This window comes from Bemisia tabaci, chromosome 10 (genome assembly GCF_918797505.1).
Source record: "Bemisia tabaci chromosome 10, PGI_BMITA_v3".
In the NCBI taxonomy this organism is placed as follows: Eukaryota; Metazoa; Arthropoda; class Insecta; order Hemiptera; family Aleyrodidae; genus Bemisia; species Bemisia tabaci.
In genome coordinates, this window is record NC_092802.1 from 6634155 (window position 1) to 6659289 (window position 25135).

At 39.8% G+C, this 25135-nt stretch overlaps 1 protein-coding gene across 1 annotated transcript; it reads right to left on the bottom strand.

Moving 5' to 3' along the window:
* Window positions 1–1287: 1287 nt before the first annotated feature.
* Window positions 1288–18994, bottom strand: LOC109029889 (digestive cysteine proteinase 2). Its single transcript, XM_019040592.2, has 5 exons — window positions 18836–18994; window positions 15947–16342; window positions 13172–13364; window positions 6603–6864; window positions 1288–2704 (listed from the first exon to the last, which is right to left on the bottom strand). The coding sequence occupies exons 2-5, from the start codon at window positions 16340–16342 to the stop codon at window positions 2512–2514; spliced, it is 1044 nt and encodes a 347-aa protein (XP_018896137.2). The 5' UTR covers window positions 18836–18994; the 3' UTR covers window positions 1288–2511.
* Window positions 18995–25135: the final 6141 nt, after the last annotated feature.

Consider the following 25135-nt stretch of genomic DNA (forward strand, 5'->3'; position numbering starts at 1 on the left):
ACATTGTTGAGCAAAACTTAGAAATAAAAAATTAAGAAAATTATTAGAATCAATCAGCATTATTTTTAAAGAGGAGGGTATACTAAGGACACAGAAAGTCCCTTAGCAACTATAACCGGCCAATTCCCCAGTAAAAGTGAGTCAGCCTGACGTTAGATTATGTTTCATCAACTACCCTGAGTCAGACTGATTCAGTCTGAAAATTTTGGAATCACTCAAGTGATTTCAAAATGTACAGTTATCACAAATTTGAGGGTGTTAAAACACTGGTTTTCTTTGAAAATTTAAAAAGGAATAGGGAGTATGCACAGATTTATATTCACGATACATTATTCTAAATGATTTTCCCTTTAGTTCCAGAGAATGTGACAAAAACAGAACTGTATCACAAAGTTGAGGGTCCCGTTCCATTGGTTGGATCTGTAAATTTTGCTTAGGTCTACGCATATCATAGAGTACATAGAGTCGTGATGTAAATGGGAGAGCTGGCGTCATGTTCTGCTCGACGACGTCGGTCAACGTCATGTTCTCGGTGTGGAATACGTGGTAATTCCTATCTCCTTTGTTGTTGTTGTTGTTGTTGTCATCGGATGGCCGGGTACCCGTGTATCGCAAACAATCGATTATGTATCGAAAAAGTGACCCGGCGTCACACAGGAGACTCGGAATTCGGGACATGGAAAATGCTTAAAAGTGGCGCCAGCTCTCCCACTTACATTACGACTCCGTGTACTCTATGACGCATATGTCGTCACCTTCCAGGCAAAGTATCACAAGCGCCATGCGACGTTTAAAAATTTCCGCCGCCATTTTATTTCTTTACTGAGAAATTGTTGGTTGAATCTGTTTGGAAATTTCACTAAATTTTATCGGCAGCACAAAGAAAATTCAGTGAAATTTTCGGACAGCTTCGTTGAACAATTTCTCTGTAAAAAAATAAAATGGCGGCGGAAATTTTTAAACGTCGCATGGCGCTTGTGATACTTTGCCTGGAAGGTGACGATGTGTAGATGCGGAAGCAAATGCAGGTGTGCACTCACCCGGATAAACGAGAGAGGAAACCATGTCACATCGTTATTTTTTGAAGTAACGTTGAGAGAACTTTTTTTCACGCTTTTCCCGCTTGGGAACATTTTAGAAAAATAACATGAAACATACATACAAGAGTCGCTTTCATAGCGCTCTCTGGCGCCCTGCGACGCCTTATCGCCACAAAACTCGGTCCTCCCACAATCCATCAGGGAGTCCACAATCCACATGAAACATAACACGTTGAAAACATGTTGCTTTATGAAAGAAAACAGGTTTGTTTATTCGTATCTCATGAATAGACAGTGATAACTCAAACTCAAGCTACCCAAGCCACCTCGGGAATTTAATTTTTGACCATTCCATTCGGTACCTAATAATGACCAATCGCGAGCCAATCCTCCATTCCCACTTGACCTCCGCACGCAGGCCAACTGGACGTTTCTCTCCATCCATCAAGAAGCTTTAATATTCTGGTGTGCATATATTAAGAACCCTTTATAGGATGAGGCAAATTAAAATGATTTTAGTTCATTCGACGTGCCAGAAGCATAAATCAATATTAATTTTTTCCGTGGTGAAAATAGAGATCCACGTTTTCTTGGTAATGGACCACTAGACAAGGTACGAATTTAAGGATTCTGATTCATGTTTCTTCACCAGAATTTCACGTAGAACATGATTCGCTCAACGAAAAGTACTTAAACCAACTCCTAGCGGAGATATTAAAATACTTATTTTACATTGGTTACGAGGAATTTGAACTGCCCGCTCACAAGAAACTCAAAGCTCTACGTGAGTCAAATCGCGCACTAAAACGGTTTCAGCAAGCTTCTCAATCAAGCACTGTTCATTTTCCACCATGTGTTGATCAAATTATAAGCAATTTGCTATAGCTGAGCCAAAGCGTCAAAATTGAGCTTGTCAGATTTTTTATATCGCAGAGACTGTCATGATAATGTTCAGCGCGCGATGTGAATCACGTAGAGCATTGAGTTTTAATGAGCGGGTGGTTTGAATTCACGCATCAGGAATCCTTAAATATCTTTGCAAGGAGTTGATTTCGGTAATTTTCGTTGTGCGAATCGTGTTCTACTTGAAATTTTGGTTAAACAACATCTATCAGAATGCTTAAATTCGTACTTTGTCTAGTGGTCCATTATAAAAACTTATCTCCAATGTTTAATGGACCAATAGACAAGGTATGAATTTAAGCATTCCGACCTATGTTTCCTCTTAAAAATTTCCCGTGCAAAGTACCATGTCTAGTGGTCCATTTTCTGATACCACTTGCGGTGGCGAGGTGCGAACAATCGATTATCATAATCTCCCCATTTGAAACTATGGTAAAGAATCGATTATCAAGGTGTTCGTTGCGAACACCCTCTCTATCGATCAAATTCCATAGGTTTTAATGGCGGATCAATCGATATATCGCAAAACACGCGACGCCACCGACCACTTACCGACTTTAGAGTGTACTTATTTGACATTAACTTTCCAAACGTAATTAGAAAGTGAGCAAATGTTGGCACCTTTCTTGATTCTCATGTAACCTTTCTCGCCCCAAGACGTGCCCCAGCTATTTTTGATAATCCAGTAATCTCCATCCTTATCATCCGTGCCATAGCCAACGATAGCTACGGCGTGGTTAACTTCCCCTCTGCACCTGCACCTGTGAAAAGAGATGTAAAGGGGATGGGTGAGATCGCGGATGGAGGAATTGTATTTAGGTACTTTACACTTGGAAATTTAAAAACATTGCAATTGGCACTCCAGTAGGGGTGGTTGTACATTTTTTACGAATTAATAAAAAAAAAATTGAAATATCATTTTACAATGATTCGATAGACGTTATATTTTGTGTCAGAACGGCATGCGATGTATCGCATCGATTAGTTCCATTTTTTCAGCTACTTGTAATTTTTCTCGAATTTTAAGATCGCAATTCTGTCGCCAGGAGACTAAAAAATTCACTTACCAATTTTGACAAACAAATTCTACGTAATAAAGGCGTGTTATTGTTTGAGCAAAAATATCGCATTCGATACTGATATCGAAACTGCACTCGAATGCTATATTTTCTCTCTAAAAAAACCACGCCTATATAACGTTGAATTTGTTTGTCAAAATTGGTGTGTGAATTCTTTTGTCTCCTGACGACAGAATTGCGATCTCAAAACTCGAGAAAAATGACGAGTGGCTGAAAAAAAGGAACCAATCGATGAGATAATACCGAGGCCATCGAGCCATACCTCAGCGTGAAATCTGCGTTACTTGTAACACGTTTTTGGAAGAAAATCTTTTCCGCACAAGGTACATTTGTGGTAATTCTTCCGATTATCATCGCCGCACAAAATCATTTTTGCACAAATCAGATCTCAAACATCTGGCAACATTGCAATCTTTGATCACTCATTTTTCTTAAATATGCCTCATATTTTTCTCGACGTTGCCACATACTACAGAATATTATTTATGCGAAAATGATTTTGTGCGGCAACGATAATCGGAAAAATTACCACAGATGTACTTTGTGCGGAAAAGATATAGTTAGCCACGTTTTTCCCAATACAGGCTAGTTTTTCTCAGGAAGCGGCGATCTAGCTTCCCCAGAGAGGGTCGCAAGCCCTAGTCACCGTTCTTACACTGGAAAAAAAAACACATTGGATCTAGAGTCCAGACTCTCGAAAACATTGACAAGATAAAATACTCTTGATTCAATCGAATTTCTGCTTAAATCAAGAACCAAGCCTTTTAATTCGAGCGGATTTCCTTCTGATTTAAGCAAAAATCTGATTTAATCAAGAGTACTTTTTCTTGTCGATGTTTTTAAGAGTCTGGACTCTAGATCCAATGTGTTATTTTCCAGTGTAGATTAGTAAGTTCATAGGAACCACAACCCATACTTTAAGAGAGCAACGTTGTAACACGTTTAACATTGAAAACGGTTTTCGGAAAACTGAAAATATAGCGATGGAAAATCAGTAAAAGTTCACTTCATCGTCGCAACTCGTGCCGAAGAAAAGCGCCGCACATTGGACCGAGCCAGTATAGGAGAGGTTGGACAATATTTGGAAACTTTAAATGATTATAACTTCATTCAAACAAAATTTTGAGGTTTTAAAAGTTGTTTCATTGGTTTCCTCGTGAAATTTTCCTCCAGCAGCACCCCTTAAAATTTTAGATGTGATAAATTAAACATAAAAATTTTCGGTTTTAGTCAAAAATTGCATGTCCGACCTTTCCGATTGACTTGATCCATTGTGCGGCGTAAGATCATTCAAATCGTCGCTCCTCTGACATAAGGGCGTATCTCAATTTTTGCATGAGCCGCGGATAGCATATAGATACACAGGGAACAGGGCTCACGCAAAAATCGAGGTACACCCTTACGTCAGAGAAGCGACGAAATGTTCGACAGCGCCAATACGGAGCTCCAATCCGAAGCCTTGGTTGCGCGAGGTCACTGATGAACGGCCCTCGTCAAGTACAACAATGACCTCACAGAGGGCGCTGTATTCACATATTGCCTTTTCCGCCAATGGAGATGTTGCATGTGTGAGGAATTTGCGATTTAACTGTTGATTCTTATGTAAAAGTTCGCGAGAAACACGATGGTCCCACTGGTTTTCTCTGAAATCAACTCCCAAGCTCAAAAAAAGCTCTCAAATTGAGGCCAAAATGGAGGGGATATCCCACGCTATCCTGAGAGTCCACCTCTCCATCAAGACGAACTCTCCATGCAAAGATAGGGAGCAAAGACTTTAGCAGGGTTGCCGTGTTTTCAGTTTTGGAGTCCCCAAAGAAAGTGGTAGCCCTGCTAATGTATTTGCTCCCTATCTTTGCATGGAAAGTTTGTCTTGATGTACCTTGGTAAAAATTGGCAATAGCATCTGTGTCCCAAAAGACCATAGACCTACGGCCGGCTGTAAGATTTCCAATAGCTTCTATAGCCGGCTACACAACTTTTTATAGCCCTTTATAGCCGATGGCGATTAAGCAACTCACAGCCAGACGATAAAGTGTATGCTAAACGTCACTAATTACGGATGCTAGGACATAGTGAGTTTTTGGACCACTGGTCTCTTTTTGGGCCGTAGTATCTTGATTTATTTTGCGAGGAAAGCTCCCTACTTTTGATGGATGCCTGCCATTCCTAATATATTAGAGGGCCTTCAGTTTCGTATGATACTGTGCAATACCTCTGGTGTGAAATAGTTACTACAAGCACCGTGGCATGCTGCGGTGCGGCAGGCGGGCAGCCAGCTCGAAACGCGCATTGGCGCCTACAAACCTAACAGGGATACCTCACGCGTTGCGCAATGCGTGAAGTATCCCTGTTAGGTTTGTACGCGCCAGTTCGTCGCCGCTCCGCTTTGTGTTAGGCTCTAATATTTAATCTGGCGGAGTCAGCGTTACTCAACTCATGATTTTGAAATGCTTACACGTCCTGTATGGAATATTCTCGTTTTAATTGATGAAAAAAAATATGTATTAAAGGAAAATATAACGCGTGTTTTGTAAATATTAAGGTGGTTCCGTATCAAACTTAATGATTTCCAAAGCACACGAATTTCTACACAATTTCTTATAGCCTTTTATAATCGATGGCGAAAAAGCAACAGCCAGGCGATAAAGTGTAAAGCCCGGCTGTAGGAACTATAGGCCGGCTGCATAATTTTTTATCGCTCCGTATAGCCCGGCCGTATGATTTTTACCGCATTCTACAGCCAGGTATATGATTTTCTGTAGCCTTCTTTAGCCGGCTATAAGAATTCCTATGGTATTTTGAAACGCAGCTCTTATCGTCAATTTTTATCAGGGATGGACTCTCAGGATAGCGTGGGATATCCCCTCCATTTTTGCCTAAACTTGAGAGCTTTTTTGGAGCTTGAGAGTTGATTTCAGGGAAAACCAGTGGCACCATCGTGTTACTTGAACTTTGACTTAAGAATCAAGGGTCAAATCGCAAATTCCTCACGCATGCAACATCTCCATTGAAGATCGTGAAATTCGTTCATTTTCTGACCGATTTTGACGGCAGAACTATACTGCCGTGCTAAGGAAGAACGCCGTATGAGCCTTTAGACGTTTCCGAATTTCCTTCAATAAAACCCGAATTCACTGGAAAAATTGTGAATATTTTTTTTTCAAATTTTTCGGACGATTTTGTTCGCAACTTACGCCAAAATATCTGAAAATTTCCGGGAAAAATATGCATAACTTTTCACGAAAAAACACATTTTATCCGGGGAAATTTGGCTACTCTCGAATGTTCATGCGGCGTTCTTCGTCAGCACGGCAGTATAGAAAACTCGCTCACTTAAAGGTCTATGATTATTGCCGATATGGGGTTATATTTTGGTGTTGCCAGTAACAACCGGATGAAGGTCCTAAAGTTAAAGAATATTAAGCCTCTTTATATATCGACGGCTAAACTTCCAAACCACTTATCCCAATGCTAAGTAAAATTTCTTATGTTCTGCGTGAAAATTTGTAGCGGAACACGCAACACTTTTTGTATCTTGTCTAGTGATCTACTGGTGAAAGATAAAATGCAGTCAACGTACGCAGTGTTTTTGTAGATGCCGCTTTTATAGTACTGGAAGTCTCTAGTAGCACAGATGGCATTGATTACGGGACCAGATGCTAACACTGAGTCGGCAATGGCATTCTCAGCTTTGCTAGTAAACTGCTGGTAGTCGCTGACTTGTGCCACCCCAGATCCGGATTTAAATCTACATGAGCGCTGTTTCCCCTCATATGGGTATGCGCTCGAACTCATGAGACCACCTTTCGCCTTGATTGAATCAAGACTATTCGGCATCCAGCCTACAAAAAGAGAAAGAAACGAAATGATAAACAAGTTGGTTTTTGCAATCGCTAGCGATAGCAATATTCGTCATGGGAATTTTTGCTTCTGGGATATGAAAATTTTAAGGTACAGTTCGTTTGTAGTATCTTCAGAATTGAAGGGGCTATGTAATTTTGTGTCGACATCTCTTTTTTAACATTTTTAATTTTTTTTCTTTGCATACAAGAAAGCTGTTATTTACCAATTATTTATTTTCGTTGGATTATGTATGGTTTTTGGAAGTTAACGCATTTAACTTTCAGTTTCGTTTTTTCGGCGTAAAGTATGATATTTTTACTCTACGCATATGCCCGAATACGCATCATAACGACGGTGAAACTACCAAACCACGTATCTCGTTTGCGGTGTTTAAAAATCTCCGCTCACATTTTATTTTTTTGAAGTAGACCAAATCAATATCATTCTTTGAAATTTTCACAGAATTTTCTCCGCACGAAGAGGAAAAATCACGGAAATTTTCAAGACTGGACGTTAAGTAGCTTTTCATTTAAAAAATAAAGTATGACAGAAAGTCTGCGACGTCGCAAACCGAGATACGTGGTTTGGTAGTTTCACCGTCGATAAGTGACCTATGTGCTTCCTAAGTTGCCATTTTTTTCATTCAAATAGATGTAACCGAAGACGTGTACTTCCTATACTACTTTCATGTCATTGCTTTATTTATTTATTTACTTTTTGCGTAGGTATAAATTGTTATTTTTTGCTGAATTTTGGAGAAAATATTGTTTAAGAACGTGGAATGTAAATTAATTTTATTGAAAAAAGAAAATACCATCATTAATTTGGGCGAACAGAGAAAATATACATCAATATTTGGGTCAACATCTCCCTGATTATATAAAGGATGAATATATTAGTATTTCTGTATAAAAAAACTTAGCTTTTGTCTTCAGAGATACGATGATTCTAGCCCCAGTCAATTTGTTTTATTGAAAAAACAAAAAAACAAAAAATAAATAAAAAAAAAAAACAACTGAAATGTTAGACATACTATTTTCATGTCTTTCTATTTGTATCAATAGGTACTATTTGCTTAACTTACGAACGTTGAATGCAAATTAACTTTATTGAAAAAAGAAAATAACGTCATTAATTTGGGGGAACATGTAGCTGATTATATGAAGGAGGTATGTTCCAGTATTTTTGTTTAACATATTAACTCACGAGAAAATGTTCGTACATTTATCATCTACTATTAATTATTTTTTGATGATTAGTCTAAAACATTCAATACAACCATTAAAAAGTAGTTCACATCGTCGGGTATCGAACTCCCGATCGCCGGGTGCCCGCACCTAATCAAAAAGACGAGGCGGTTTAGTCAACTAGGCTATAACGGATCCACGGGAGCGAGAGTAAAAATAGCATTTAAAAGACTCGGGCAATGTGCGGGACTTATCACAAGAGACCTTGACTGCTTTTGAAATATGAAGCGCATTGCTGTAGGAGCCATGGTTCGCACTGTTTTAATGCGTCTCGAGGTTCATCCCAGGATGCATTCCGATCGCGGCAGTTGAGGTAAGGCAATATTTGCGTATCCATGAATTAAATCAATCAATCGAGCTCTGATTTTGACTTCTTTATCCGTAACGAGTCCTGCAGAACAATTTTCCACCTTGTACGATGGTTATTATTTCTTTACTTCTATTTTTCAAATTTGAGGTGGGATAATGGCGGCATCTCAAGAACACCGAGGTAGGCGATCTTTTGCACCAACGAACAGAAAACTGATGGCGAAAAATAACCAATCAGAACCTCCCAAAAAAAAGAATTTGCCTAAAAACGGAACTTCGTGGTTCTGCGCAGATTTACCAGTCAGACACGACATCTCAAGGTGGAAAAAAACTCGCTGAAAGCGAATTTTAGCAATCAACACAACTTGACGTAGAGACATGATTGGCTAAAAAGTACAACGGTTTTTGATACATCGGAAAATCAACCAAAAATCGGAGACTGGGCGAAACGCTCAAGGTCGCAGAGATATAGGGAATCCCATAGCGAAAGCAACGGAACGATTCTAATATCATGGGGAACTCCGTTCCCATGACAAAAGGAAAGAAGAAACCAACGCAGAAATGAATATTAGCTGAGGCAATTTCAGTTGTATCCAGGGGCGGACTGGTAGTCGAAAAGTTAGGAGGCGACCTAGATGTGGGGGCCCCTCTTGTCGTTCGAGGGCCCCTCTAAGAAGATCAGAGGGCCCTCCCCCGGAAAATTTTGAAAATTACACACTTTTTAATCGCAATTTTAAGCATTATCTGAGTTAAATTCTACAGTACTTGAACTTCAAAATAACCCATTCTCAGGATTCTTCGGGGGTTCCTTCATCACATAAGCTTTAGGTGGCCTTTCATGTTTCTTAGAGACAAATTTTCAAGGATTTCGGGGCCTTTTAGTGACTGAAAAGGATAAAAAATTACAACATTACGGGGGAAAAAACGATGACATGAAAAACATTCGCCGCGGGGGCCCCTTCGGGACTTCCGCGGCAATTTGTTAGGAGGGGATCGCCTCCCCGCCCCCATTGCCAGTCGGCCCCTAGTTGTGTCATTGCGGCAAATTGTTAGGAGGGGATCGCCTCCCCGCCCCCATTGCCAGTCCGCCCCTAGTTGTATCATTAAAATACACTATCTAATCTTATCTTACTCTATATTTAAAAAATCATGAGCTTAATGAGCGTAAAGCTTGAGAAACCTAACGCTGGGGTTGGAACTACCTTACTCCCAGTGGCGTGGTGTGCTTTGCGATACATCGATTGATCTGTCGTTTAAACCTATGGAAAAAAATCGATTAACAGGGTGTTCGCAACGAACACCTGAATAATCGATTCTTTACCACAGCTTTATATGGGGAAATATCGATACCCGATCATTCACGCCACGCCACTGCTTACTCCAACCCCACTTTTCCTTTCGGTTTTAATTCGCCACCAAGTCTATGGATCATTTACAATTTTCCGACCAACGACTTTGTGACACATTTCTCGTGATTTGTAAGGCTTAGCTAGGTTTTTTTCATTTTGTTATTTCTACATTATTTCTCTTCATCGTGATATTCCAGTGATATTTTCAAAGATTCGTGAAGTACTTTCTAAAAAAATTGTTTGTTTCTCTCTTAGGGTAAAGTATAGGGTATAGTAGGGTAGTATTAGTTAGGGGTTTTGACTCCCTCAATGATCCTGAGCATATTATTCTCAGTGAATCATTCTTTATAAAAATGTTTTCTTTTTCATCGTAAAGTATTCTTATTATTATTGACTTCATCATTAATTCTACAAGTATATATGATTAATTTCTTTATATTTCATCCCTTCTCGAATTTTGGAAAATCGCTTTTCTCTGTTGATAGGATATAGCCGCTAAATGAGTTCACTCTATTTAAATTAACCCACCAAGCGTCCGCGGAGCATCTTCGGGGGTTGGGCAGTGTAGCGGACAGGAGGGTGGTCCTCTAGTTTCTTTGAATTACAAGTGACAGGGGTGCAGAAAATTTCCGATCTGGCAACCGTAGGATCGTCCTAAACCTGAAGCAAATCTTTGGCCTTGAGGCAAGTTTTAAAAGCCCTTTTAAGCGCTCAACCGGTAGGCAGCGCTTTTTGATTTCGACTTGCCTCTAGAGTACTAGTATACTAGTGCTAATTCGTTTAAATGGCGCACCAGCTCATCGATGTGTAGGCTTTTTTTTTGGGGGGGGGGGGTCCATTTTTAAAATAAATAAAGCTGTGAAAACTGTATTTTATGCTTTTAACGTAATGCGCAGGTAGTTTCGATCGTTTGTCTATAAGAAAATTTCTTAGCGGTAGAGTAATTCTTATCGAAATTGATCGTTGAACTAAATGAAGCCTAAAAAAACGCGCCTGATGAGCTCAACGGTGACTATCATTTTCGGGGAACGAAAAAACGCGTTTACGGTTTCCTTGGTAACCTTTGTTTGCTATCAGCTGATGTTTTATTTCCATTTCCCAGCCAAGTCGACGGAGTTTATACTTCCTTTCTTCACTAAATACATTGACTAACACCTGAGCGCTTTTCTAATACGACAGTATTAGAACTTTCCCGCTTGTTTTCTTTTTCGCTCCATGTTTAAAAAATAGTGGGACGGATCGCAAATTTTACCGCGAGGCTGAGAGGCAAATTGAGAATGTGCCTTGAGGCATACAGGCCGAACCGCAGCTAACGATTGGCGTTTTGGAACTTTCTGCACCCCTGGCAAGTGAGTCTCATTAAACAGAAAATAGGCAATTTGCATATTTTAAATTTTGATTAGCTTCAGATTTATATAAAGTGGATCATTCTCCATCTCTGATAATAGGCACCAATTTTCAAAGCGGCCAAAAGCTCAATTAAATTTAATTAAATTTCAATTAAATTTAATATAACTTTTGTGGCCCTATCTACATTTGGAAGGTAAATTATACACATAGGTACGTACAATGGTCCAGTTTCGCTGGTATCAGGCTTGAGTTTTGTTGCCTGAGTCTTGTAGATCAGCTAAAAATAAGAAGATCTGTCTAAACAGCAACTTTCTACGCTCAATATTAATCGAGATATCGTCCTTTGAAGATTCGGGTTTTTGACGTCATCCACCGCTGTGGATGAGGTCATAAATCAAATTTTTCAAGGAGCGAAATCTCGGTTAATATTCAACGTAGAAAGTTGCTGTTTGGACAGGTCTTATTATTTTTGGTTGATCTGCAAGAATAAAGCATCAAAACACGATTCTATGATTAGCGCAACTGACTAGTTGGCAAAGCCGATCATTTTCTAATTCTACTTACAGAGTTCCCAATTACAAACTGATTGCGGTGGACGCACGAGTCGTAAGACAGTATGTTGGAGGTTTTTGCCAACGTCCTCAAAAATGCAGCATAAAGCTGAAAATCTCAATACAGAGGGAAAAAGCTCATATGAGCACAGATTTCCCTCAAAGAGATATGCTGTTTGGTGCTCTCGAGCTTGGTAGCAGAAAATTCAGGAGGCTGCACTGCACTGAGGATTGGCCCAACAAGGCCGAAACGCATCTGCAGTGCCTTCCTGAATGGACGTAACTAATGTTGCATCAAACAGAATATCTCTTCGAGGGAAAAACCGTGCTCATATGAGCTTTTTCCCTCTGTATTGAGATTTTCAGCTTTATGCTGAATTTTTAACGCACGTTGGCTAAAACCTCCATCATATGTCTTAGTTCCCAATTACTTTAACTCTCCATGCTATTTGCAGCGGAAGCGTTAAAAGAGCGACGCCAAGAATGGCACAATTTGGGTCAGCAGGGATTTTTTTGAAACCGGGCCCAAACGATACCTTATATGGTACCTAAAAACTATGGTAAAAATTTTAGCTTGAGTATACGCACGGTTTTTTGAGAAATGAGGTGGCAAAGTTGCCAAATCGCCATCATTCTGGACAGCATTTTGACAGCAAAAAGACGGGGAAAATGGACAAAAAAGTTACACCTTTGATGGTTTTTGGCTGTAAATGTTCTTATTGGGCCCCCGAGCATATAACTGTGTTCAGTTTCAAAAATTTCGGTCGCACAGTGGTCCGAAATGGGGAGAAATCGTGGACTCAAGCGTATACTCAAGCTAAAATTTTTACCAGAGTTTTAGGGTATCATGAGGTATCGTTTGGGTCCGGTTTCAGAAAAATCCCCGCTGACCCAAATGGAGATGTTGCATGTGTGAGGGATTTGCGATTTGACTGTTGATTCTCATGTAAAAGTTCACGAGAAACAAGATGGTGCCGCTGGTTTTCACTGAAATCAACTCCCAAGCTCAAAAAAAGCTCTCAAGTTGAAGCCAAAATGGAGGGGATATCCCACCCTACCCTGAGAGTCCACCTCTACATGAAGACGAACTCTCCATGCAAAGATAGGGAGCAAATACATTGATAGGGCTGCCACTTTATTTGGGGACTCCAAAACTGAAAACACGGCAACCCTGCTATATACATTTTGTATTTGCTCTGTATTTGCTCCCAATCTTTGCATGGAGAGTTTGTCTTGATGTAGAGGTGGACTCTTAGGGTAGGGTGGGATATCCCCTCCATTTTGGCCTCACTTTGAGAGCTTTTTTTGAGCTTGGGAGTTGATTTCAGAGAAATCCAGTGGCACCATTGTGTTTCTCGCAAACTTTTATACTAGAATGAACAGTCAAATCGCAAATCCCTCACACACGCAACATCTCCATTGTGCTAAAAAACGGTCGTTTTTGGCGTCGCTCTTTACGGAGTTAATTTTAAAAATAGGGCTATGAGAAACTATGCACACCTCCATTACACCCAGAAGATTGACGGTCACAGTCTAGAAGTTGCTGCTCGGAGAGACTCGTCAGGTCGCCGTGTTTAATGGCGTGACCGCTCTCAACCCCAACACAGGTCGAGAACGTATAGCAAGAGCCGCAGCTTCCTTGATTTTTAATCGGCGTCACCTTGTTCTCTGAGCGCCAGTCTTTTGAAGAAGCCTGTGGGACAAATTTTCAAAAATAAATTTATCATAAAACCAGTAAAACACTCTCAGTGAAGTCTGGTCGTGAGATTACGTATATTGCATTTTGCAACTGGAACCACCAGTATTGCAATGATGCTAAAATTGTGCAACTTCATCCTTTGCAATAAAATTTCGGAAATCGTGAAAAACTATGAAATTTAGATGGTAATTTTTGTCTTAAATTTACAGTTTTTAGCTACAAACTATTAATGGATAATCGGGTTTTTCCTTCAAGACAAAAAAAGTTGCACAATCTTAGAAATATTGCAATGCTAGTGGTTCCTTTTTGCAAAATGCAATCCACGTGTCATTGCGGAAGACCGACATCAAGTCCTCTAAAATGGATTTCGTGCGGATTTCAATCCCATCAGAAACAAATCTCCGTCCTCAGAGATTTATTGGACTGTTGGCGATTACATTTTGAATGGTTTACGCGGTTTCAAGCTTTGAAGAAGTCGTATGATGACAAGAGACACGTATTTCTCTGGATTGAATGAGCAAGTTTTTCTGAATGCTTCAGTTTTCAAAATTAAGACAGTATTAGAAGGGTTTGGAGGGCAAGGCGCATAAGTGCAGTTTTTGACAAATTCAGTATTAATAATTTTAAGTAAAACTAGTCTTGCATATTCTGCGAAAAGTTCGCTTCCAAATTCCAATTTTTAAGCATCAAAAAGTCAGTTTAAACTTTCTTTCCGCCATAAGGACCCGCATGTAATTTCGAAACTTCAAACGTTTTTCCCGAGATTGCAAAAACTGCACTTATGCGCCTTATCCTCCAAGCCCCTCATTTTTTAAATTTAAATCTTTTTTTTCAAAATTAAACTATTTTGAATGGGCCTGTTGCAAACTTTTGCTAGAGCAAAAATAAGAGTTGTTAATCATAGAAAGTGCTTCAGAAATGACGATGAGCGCATCGTAAAAGTCTGAAATGCACTCCTTACTTCACAATTTGCGCAAGAGATTTGCGTTTTTTCGAGCTTCCCGCTTCAAAAACGATACCACGGGACAGGTGAACTTTTCGTTAGAGGCGAGTCATTCCATTATTCTCCTGCTCACAGGGGAGCTCACAAGGATACTACGCAATATTCAACATAGCCGGCGCCAAAACACATGTGACAGGACGAGGATTCTAGCCACTTGATAACAATCGGCGTGTTTACATTCACATTTTTCTCGCGTTAATAGATATCTGCCTTGATTGACCTCGTGCTCTCCTCAACCTACGCGCAAAAGCTTCGATGTTTACCTGTGCTGTAGTGTCCTTTATGAAGTGGGTAGCTTAAAAAAGCCGCACATTTCTTACGTAGACTGTGAAGTTAGGAGTGCATTCAGAGTTTGCCGATGCGCTCATCGTGATTTTTGAGACATATTCCTCAAAGAACAACTCTTTTTTTTTGCTCTAGCTAAAGTTTGCAACAGGTCGCTATCAGGACAGGACGCCTATCAGTTGCGCTGCCTGCACTGGAAGTACTCCGCATTCTTAGGTCTATTAAAAAAAAGTAATTTGTGTAAATAATGATAATCGCACATTTGCAGGTGGTAGTAAATAATATATTGACGGTGTAAGTCTGCAACCACGTGTCTCGGTTTGCGACGTCGCAGACTTCCTGCCATACTTTATTTCTTAAACGGAAAACTACTCAACGGCACTTCTTAAAAACTGGCATGATTCGTCTTCTCTTTGCGAAGAAAATTCTGCAAAAACTGCAAGGAATGATGCCAATTTGTTCTCCTTTAAAAACATAATATAGAGGCGGAGATTTTCAAACACCGCAAAGGAGATACGTAGTTGCGAACTTACGCCGTCGATATGTGGTATAATCGTAAATATGACTTAAAATATAGGTAACGTCATTTTGGAAAAACCCAATATATGCAGTGAGAAATGAAAACTACAGTGTATGAGTTTAAGGGTCCCTCGTGAAATTCAGGAATGCTCATATTTGTACCGGTGTGGATTTTAGGGAACGGGAGAAAAATCACAGTCATTGCCTACACTATCCAGATTGAAAATTTCCTGGACTGATGAGAAAAAAAATGATTGAAATATTATTTTCGACTCAAAAACGGCAAGATGCCATATGGCAGCAACATACCGGCTAACTTCTGGCCCAAAATTTTTCCTGTTGCCATGCTGTTCGAAAATAGAGATTACGATTCATCATCAGACGCTTTTTGAATTTAGCATTGTTATAAGAATAAAAAAAAACTTTTTTTCATAGCTTTTTTTTCAAAAGTCCCTCGCAAGAGTTATGCCCTGCCGTCACTATTCCACTCCTGTACTGAATGTTGTTGCCATATGGAAACAAGTGGATACTCCGGCAAAAAATTACTGTACGTTGTTGCCGTATGGCAACGAGCTTTTTCAAGCTTCAAAAGTTAAAGAAAAAATTAAAATTTCCAAAAAAGCTCGAAGACGTGTCTTTTTAATTTCATTTTACCATAACATATATTTTTTTCATCAAAATCGGCGTCGCAAAAAAATTCCATGCATCAGAGGGTTAAATGTTTCATGGACGATCCCAAGTGAGGAATTAAATCATTTAGATCTCTTACCTGCACTGTGGCAAATGCCGGCTCAACTACAGGCAAGGAACGCACGAAAGCCAGCGCCTCTGGCTTTAAGTTTGCCCTGGTTGCCATGAATTCCGGATAGGTTAAATCAGTCATTTCGTTCATCCCATACTCAACGTTATTTTCCTTGTTAGCATTGAGTTGTGCGATTTTTAAAAGGTTTTCCGAGAAAATTGCTTTCCTTCTCAAAGCTTCCACTAGGTCATATGTTTTATTATACTTAATACAATACAATTCGAAATCTATAGCCACATCACTATTTGAAAGCTCCTCCGCGGCAGGAACCTGAGATTGACTCCTTCGATCCCGTGGAACACCGAAAACTCCAGAGCTGAAGAGCGTTAATAAAAGTAATTGAGGCACGGCTAACAGAGCCATCTGTAATAAAAAAAAAGCCCGGAATATATTGATGGAATAAGGTGGTATGGAAAGATCATCTCATTGAAAGGTTCATTTTGTAAACATTCAGAGTATAACGTTTTTGTGATATGTGACGTCAAAAGGGGCCGCGGCCGTCCCTTACAGACACATATAGAGTACATAGAGTCGTAATGTAATTGGGAGAGCTGGCGCCACTTTTAAGCATTTTCCATGTCCCGAATTCCGAGACTCCTGTGTGACGCCGGGTCACTTTTTCGAGATACATAATCGATTGTTTGCGATACACGGGTACCCGGCCATCCGATGACAACAACAACAACAACGGAGATAGGAATTACCAAGTATTCCACACCGCCATTTTGGATCGAAAATGTATCGAAAAAGCGACCCGAACTCGGCGCACACCGGGCTCGGAATTCGTCGAGCAGAACATGGCGCCAGCTCTCCCATTTACATTACGACTCTATGTACTCTATGTCCCTAAATTACGTAACTATCCGGGGGGGGGGGTCGAGGCGATCGTTACGCTATTTTGTTTTTACGTGTTACAGGATACACACATACGTCACAAAAACGTTGTAAGGGGGCAGAGAGGGGGGGGGGGTCAAACATGCCGAAAAAGGGCGTTACGTTTTTTGAATCAGTGAGAACTAAAACACACCAAATCGGTAACTCAAAAATGCTCAATTTTCATTTAAGACAGTCAATTTTCAAAAAGGTCATTGAAGTTAACGCATCTGTTCCAACTCGGACCTTTAAAGTGTCCTTATGTACTTGTCTTTCGACACCTAAAATCTTTTTCTTCTATCAATTTTTTCACCTACTGTGCAGTTTTGTGTGTGTCTTGATTATTTTTATTTTTTAAATTCGAGTTGGTGTGTTTTCGTTCTCACTGATTCATTTAGAGACCGTCGTAATTAAAGGGGTAAAAGATCTTAATTGGACGTAATTCTGTCAAACGGAACTATGTGCATTATGACGTGAGCTCTGCTATGCATATATCCTTATGGGTCTCAGGGCTCATGTCTTAATGCACATAGTTCCGTTTGGCAGAAATACGTCCAATTTATGGACACAAAATTTTCAGTATAGCAATTTTTGAGGATTTTGGTTGAAAACTTGGATATAAGTTTTGAAAAATGTCACCGTACATGTTTGTGCCCTGGTCCTCTTCTAATGTTCGACTGGAAGATCGTATACCGGCTTAAATTGACCGCTATCACAAAAGACTGAAAGTTCAGGACCGAACGAAAACAAATTTTCCGAAAAAATATTATCGCGGGCGCCATTGGTACTGATGTAAATTGGTGGATTCAGGAATTTGGCAACATTGTCTTTCCTCCATTTAAACATATGGAAATGTATCGATTCTTGGAGGGGCCAGGTGCTCCGACAAGAATCGATTATTTAGCATAGGTTTAAATGGAGAAAATCCGGTGTTGCTAAATTGCTGAATCCGCCTCTGCTGATGTATGGGTTTCCGTTGCGTTTGAGATCAGTGCTATTGAAATCAGCTCAATGAATGGAGATGAATACAATCATTGAGCCAATAATTGAAACTTGATAACGGTCAGTTGAATCAAAGGAACAGAAATAAGCACATTTCAAAAAAGGTCAATGTAATATCTACGAGCCCTGCTAGTCCCTTGTGAACACCTATCAAAAGTGGAAAGTTTGCGCGTGGACTGCAGACCGGAATTGCCATGTCGACGGTGAAACTACCAAACCACGTATCTCGTTTGCGGTGTTTAAAAATTTACGCTCACATTTTATTTTTTTGGAGTAGACCAAATCAATATCATTCCTTGAAATTTTCACAGAATTTTCTCCGCACAAAGAGGAAAAATCACAGAAATTTTCAAGACTGGACGTTAAGTAGTTTTCCATTTAAAAAATAAAGTATGGTAGGAAGTCTGCGACGTCGCAAACCGAGATACGTGGTTTGGTAGTTTCACCGTCGATGTGCCCAATTTCAGCTTAATTTGAACCGGTTCTTTTATTGAACCTCCCTTCATGGAATATTTTACTAATTTTTTTGTATAAGCCGTTTATTTGGGGACTCTGCCCTGGGTTCTTGGGGTTGTCCTTTTGGAGTGCGAGATATGTCGCCTCGATTACGTCGAAAATTTGGGCAGATTTTGACTTACAGCCAAGAAAGAAGAACGCTAGCCCAATGCACGAGTCTAAAGAATTATCCTCAACAACGACAACATTTTCAAAATTTGAGAAATGTAAGCAGGATTTAACTACCGAAAACACATTGCATTCAACGTAGATCTTTCACTCATTTCTCCGAATTTAGCAAGTTTTATTGTTGAGAATGATTCTTCAGGCTCGTGCACAAGCTATCGTTCTATTTTGGGCTGAAATGCCATAATCTGCAGAGATCTTTTGTTCGATTGGTGTCATAAATCGCGCACCACCTTGTATTGCACCGAAGAACCTAGGACGAATAACATATAAGTTAGTTTTGATGGAAAATTATCTAACCTTCAGAGCGAGACTTCGAGATTTTCTTAGCGAAACGTCCACCGAATAAACCGCACACTTCGAATGGTAGTTCAAAGATGATTTTTTTGCCGCGCACTCACGACCTTATGTAGTCAAATTGAAGTGCCATGTTGCGAACATAGCATAGTAATTTCATCCACTTGAGGGTAAATATCAGCACTTCCTGGCGACGGCAACAGCAGTGGCGTGGCGTGTTTTGCGATATGTCGATTGATTCGCCATTCAAACCTATGAAAAAAGATCGATTATCAGGGCGTTCGCAGCGAACACCTTAGTAATCGATTCTTTACTATAGCTTCAAATGACGATATATCGATAATCGATCCTTCTTGCCACGCCTGGGCAACAGTGATTTGAAGGGGGCTTACTTTCCTCATAGATACTAGATTAGTTCAGTTCCCGGTAAAGGGTGCTGCTGGAGGTGTCGAAGAAACGTGAGCTAGTTCGTGGCAATCGAAAATTCACGTTGGAAGGAATAATACTGATGAACGGGATTGCCGTCCCATCCGTCGTTATGACGTCATTGAGGCATCGATATAATTTGTGCTACTTGTCAGCCACTTGTGTAAAAAGTCACAGGCAAACAAATCGTGCAAATTTATAATATCAGAAGGAGAGGGAGAAAAAGAAAGAGGAGGGGGAAGTGGTGGAAGGGGAGGGGAGAGGGGGAGGACTAGGGGAAGGACGGGGGAAGGACGGGGGGAAGGTGGAGGAAAAAGAAGGATCTGAGGAAAATGAAGTAGAGGAATAAGAATCAGAAGATGATGAAGAAGAATTGTACACTGAAAAAAAAATCTCGGTGTATTTACTAAGAAAAAGGTAAAATTACCAAGAATTCAGGGTTCTATTTGATCCCAGTTTTTTCTTGGTAAAATTACCATTTATGGAATTGGTAATTTTACCGAGAAATCTCGGTAAAATTATTGAACTTTCTCGGTAATTTTACTTGGACCTTGGTAAAAACGCCAATATTTACTATCGACTGTGGTAGAATTCCCGAGATAAAATGACAAAGTTACCGGGAATTTATTACCAATAAAAGTGGTATTCTTACCTGAAAAAACAGTAAAAATACCGGTTTTTAGGTAAGCTTACCAGTCTGTCCTGATAAAATTACCAATAATTGGTAAAAAAAGTGAGATGGTAAAGGTACCAACGGACCGTGGTATAAACGCCGAGAATTTTTTTTTCAGTGTACCACCGTGTTTTCCCCAAAATGTTTGTGAAATCTCTCTGTTTTGTATATCCCGAAATTCTCGCGGGAAACATGGTTTAACCATATATATTTGACTATTGGAGGATCTCTTAAGTGAGAGGGGGAGGGGGCTGTAAGGGACGTATGCCCTCTCCCCGTTTCTGGTCGAAGAAGGGGTTGAAACAACCCTGGAATGTCCCAGGCTTTTTGTTTGTCATTTTTTAGCCTTAGTTACCCATTTTCTTCTGCCTTTTGGTTACTTTCGATGAACTTATGAGCAAAAGTGTCTGAGGAATAAATTGGAGAACATGCATGTATTTCCCGGAAAATTCTCATTCTATGAGAGGAACTTGGGATACTCTGAATGCTCATTCTGTGTTCTTCTTTGGCATAGTAGCATTGCCCCACCCACATGCATTCTGGTACCCACATCCTCATGTGATGTAGCTGATTGTGAGCTCTTTAACATAGTTCATGCTATTGCTACTCTGTCGTGCTGGGGAAAAACACCGTATGAACACTCCAGAGCTGCCAATTTGCCTCCCATAAAATGTTTATATTTGAGGGAAAATATGAATATTTTTACTTGTTACTTTCAGGAGCTTTAGAAAGGATCCCGAAAATAAAAATCCGAAAAATCAGAATAAAAATATTCTCAGCTTCACCAGCAAATCCGTGTTTTTTTTCAAAGAAAATTTGGCAACCCCTGAGGGCTCATGCGGTGTTTTTCTGCAAGGCAGTATTGTGCTACATTCACAGCTTGGTTTAGTTTAAAAGTAGGTCATATGAACCAAAGCACAGTTCCATGAACTGAGAAGTGCGTATGAAGGACCGAATAATCTGACCGACTTTGAACAACTCTCCACGGTTCATCTAACCCGACTTTTTTGTCTCAGTATCCCTCATGAAATCCTTCGGAGGGAACCAGTGGTGAGGGATGAATGATCGATTTTCGATTAATCCCCCATTTGGAGCTATGGTAAAGAATCGATTATTAAGGTTTTCGTTGCGAACACCCTGTTTCTCGATCCTTTTCCATAGGTTTAAATGGCGTATTAATCGATACATCGCAAAGCACGCTACGCCACTGGATGGAGCCGCTTTGCATTAAGATAGCTCTCTTTCATAAAATGAATACTGCAAGAACCAGAGTACCTTCTTAACGTATTTCTGAGCTTGCTCTTGTAAGTATAAAAATCCAACGAGTTTGAGCGTAAATGCGGCAACCGACATGATGACCCTCCAAATCTGCGTATATTGGTTTCACGTACTTGACTCCTAGCGCAACTTCTTCAAATTCTTTCTTCCGGACGTAAACGAGTTGTTGTAGCACGTGTGTCGTAGTTAAAATTGTCGAAATGCGTCAAACAGAAGATCGCACTTAACATTCCGGGCAATTTAGAGGAACTGTCATCTGAAGAGCACTTAATAGTGATCGCTCTTTTCCCTTTCTTCGGACAGGAGAAAGTTTTTCCCGTAGTAACGTAAATCGCAAGCCTAGGAATAATGCACTTACATGCATTGGCGGATCCAGCAAAATGGTCAAATTGTCTATTCTCCATTTGAAAAAATAGAAATGTATCGATTCTTGGAGGGGCCAGGTGGTTCGACAAGAATTGATTATTTAGCATGGGTTTGAATGGTGGAAATGTGGTGTTGCCAAATCGCTGGATCTGCCTCTGCTTACATGGGGCTCTGACTGGACTGTATTTTGCAATTGGGATTTCTGGTTTCTCTGTGATGTGCTTATCAGCTCTAATCTATGGAAACCAATGGCTTATGTGGACCGCGTTTAGAGGAAAGGAACCAATCCACCTCAGCTTTTGCCAAATTCAACCGAGCAATTTGATTTTTTATAAGAGAACGTTGGTGCACATTCCTTTGAAAGTTTTAAGGGATTTGTTTCGTACTATGCAGAAAATTCCCTGAAATTTGCACGAAAATTCGAAAAATCGTTTACATGTAAAAAATTTTATTGCTTGACTTTTGGCAATGGCTGATGTGGCTCGGTTCCTTTCTGCTTAGTATGTAACCATGTATCTTGGAGCCTCGATTTTTCAAGAAAGCGAGAAAACTGTTTCCATCTATCACCTTTGAACGTAGAGGGGAAATAATTCTTGAAGATAGCATGGAAAAGATGCTTTTTAGGACATTGTCAGCATTTTGAATGATATTCTTATTCGTCAGGAGAAATGATTGAAGTTCAGAGATACGTGCTCTAGGAACTAATAAGGGTCATAACACTACATTTGAGAATTATTGTTTCGCGGCGGCAGTGTCATTGGAATTAACTTCCTGCAGATACATGTTTTCCCTGGTACAAATTGGCAGTAGAATCTGTGTTCCAAAATACTATAGGCCTACGGCCGGCTGTAAGATTTCCAATAGCTTCAATAGCCGGCTACACAATTTCTTATATCCTTTTATAGCCGATGGCGATTATGCAACTCACAGCCAGGCGATAAAGTGTATGCTAAACGTCACTAATTACGGATGCTAGGACTTAGTGAGTTTTTGGACCACTGCTCTCTTTTTGGGCCGTAGTATCTTGATTTATTTTGCGAGGAAAGCTCCCTACTTTTGATGGATGCCTGCCATTCCTAATATATTAGAGCGCATTCAGTTTCGTATGATGCTGTGCAATACCCCTGGGTTGAAATAGTTGCTTCAAGCGCCGTGGCACGCTGCGGTGCGGCAGGCGGGCAGCCAGCGCGAAACGAGCATTGGCGCCTACAAACCTAACAGGGATACTTCACGAGTTGCGCAATGCGTGAAGTATCCCTGTTAGGTTTGTAGGCGCCAGTGCGTCGCCGCTTCGCTTTGTGTTAGACTCTAATATTTAATCTGGCGGAGTCAGCGTTATTCAACTCATGATTTTGAAATGTTTGCACATCCTGTATGGATTATTCTCGTTTTAATTGATGAAAAAAAATATGTATTAAAGGAAAATATAACGTGTGTTTTGTAAATATTAAGGTGGTTCCGTATCAAACTTAATGATTTCCAAAGCACACGAATTTCTACACAATTTCTTATAGCCTTTATAATCGATGGCGAAAAAGCAACAGCCAGGCGATAAAGTGTAAAGCCCGGCGATAGGAACTATAGCCTGGCTGCATAATTTTTTATCGCTTCGTATAGCCCGGCCGTACGATTTTCTCCGCAGTCTACAGCCAGCTTTATGATTTTCTGTATCCTTCTTTAGCCGGCTTTAAGAATTTCTATGGTATTTTGAAACGCAGCTCTTATCGCCAATTTTTACCAGGGTTAAACACTACATTTTTAGGTGACCCCCTTAGGAATATGGTATTTGCAGTTCCTTATCGCAAAATGAAGTCCGTTGATATGAATTTCCTAGTAGTATACATATGTCCAATTAAAGGGCATACTTGTGCATAAATGAGATTCTCTGCACCTGCTGGTGAATGTGACTACAATTTGAAGGTGTTTTCTCGTGAATTAATAAATCCCAATGAGTAAATTCCGGCCCCATTAGAGACGTGCTCGTCAGTGGCGTGGCGTGAATAGCGATGTATCGATTGTTATGCCATTTAAACCTATGGTAAAGAATCGATCATTAAGGTGTCCGGTGCGAACACCCTGTTCATCGATCCTTTACCACAGGTTTAAAAGGCAGAATAATCGATACATCGCAATTCACACCACGCCACTGGTGCTTGTGCTCGTGCTCGCCCACTCTTGAAAATCCATGAATATGACTCTGAATCGGATCATAAAAGAGCTCTCTCGTAACTAGAGGTATTTAGGATTTACCATGTAATAATCCTGAAAGTAATGGGACCACATTTTGCTATATGGTACTACTATTTCTGGCTCATTCATCAAAGGAACTGTATGCTCAGAAAAAATAATGACAATTGTATAGTTTCACTGAAATGAGTGAGAAATAATGTACTACGTCTTTATTGCAAAATCTACACCGGAAAAAAACACATTGGATCTAGAGTCCAGACTCTTAAAAACATCGACAAGAAAAAGTATTCTTGATTCAATCAGAATCTAGCTTAAATCAAGAACCAATAAGCCTCTTAATTTAAGCGGATTTCGTTTTGATTCAAGCAAAAATCCGATTGAATCAAGAGTATTTTTTCTTGTCAATGCTTTCAAGAGTCCAGACTCTAGATCCAATGTGTTTTTTTTTCCAGTGTAGTCCAATGAATATAAAATTAACTCGTAGGAGTAAAATTCAAACCTGTCCTACGATTTTTGCAGTATAATGCTTTGATTTTTGCGTTCAATGCTGCTGTGCTAAGAAATTGCACCGTATTAACATGCGAGAGTTGCCAGCTTTCCTCAGATAAAACATTTATTTTTGAGAAAAGGTTCAATTTTTCACGGGATCCAGCTCATACTTCCTTATCATGGAAGCGTTTGAATTTTACCGAAGTATTCCCGAGAAACTACTTCAATTAAAAGAAAATTAAGTTTATATTGCCTTGAAATTTGTAAAAAATAAATTGGATGTATTTTCTATCAAACGGAACTATATGCATTAAGACATGAGCCCCGAGACCCATAAGAATATGTGCGTAACAGGGCTCACGTCATAATGCACATAGCTCCGTTTGATAGAAAAACGTCCAATTGTGAATAAAATTTGCTACAAGAAGTAATATGTCCATGAAAAATAATTATAAAATGGGATATACTCATAAACAAGATTTTAAACTAGGTTTCTCCTCAAAGCCAATTCAAAAATTTGTATTTGGAACCTGAACTGAAGAATTTCAGTTAGTGGAATTCAAATTTGCCTTAATCATAATGAGGCCTCTGTGCATTTTCCATGTTTTTTCAAGTTTTAGAATTTGATTTATGACCCTTCAGTATTAGGTCAATGTCTCATAGTTCACGAACGTACTTTCACGAAAGAACAACTCAATAGCTGAGTCCTGAAATGATATCTCCGAGTTTTGGATAGGCACTAGCTACGGGTGCCAGTGCTGGACTTGACACTCATCTTGGCAGGGCTGGTACCTACCCAAAATTTGCAATTGATGTAATTTTTTATCCTCCTTTTCAGGCATGAGTGCTAAACATTTTGTCCCTTCTTATGAGCACGACGG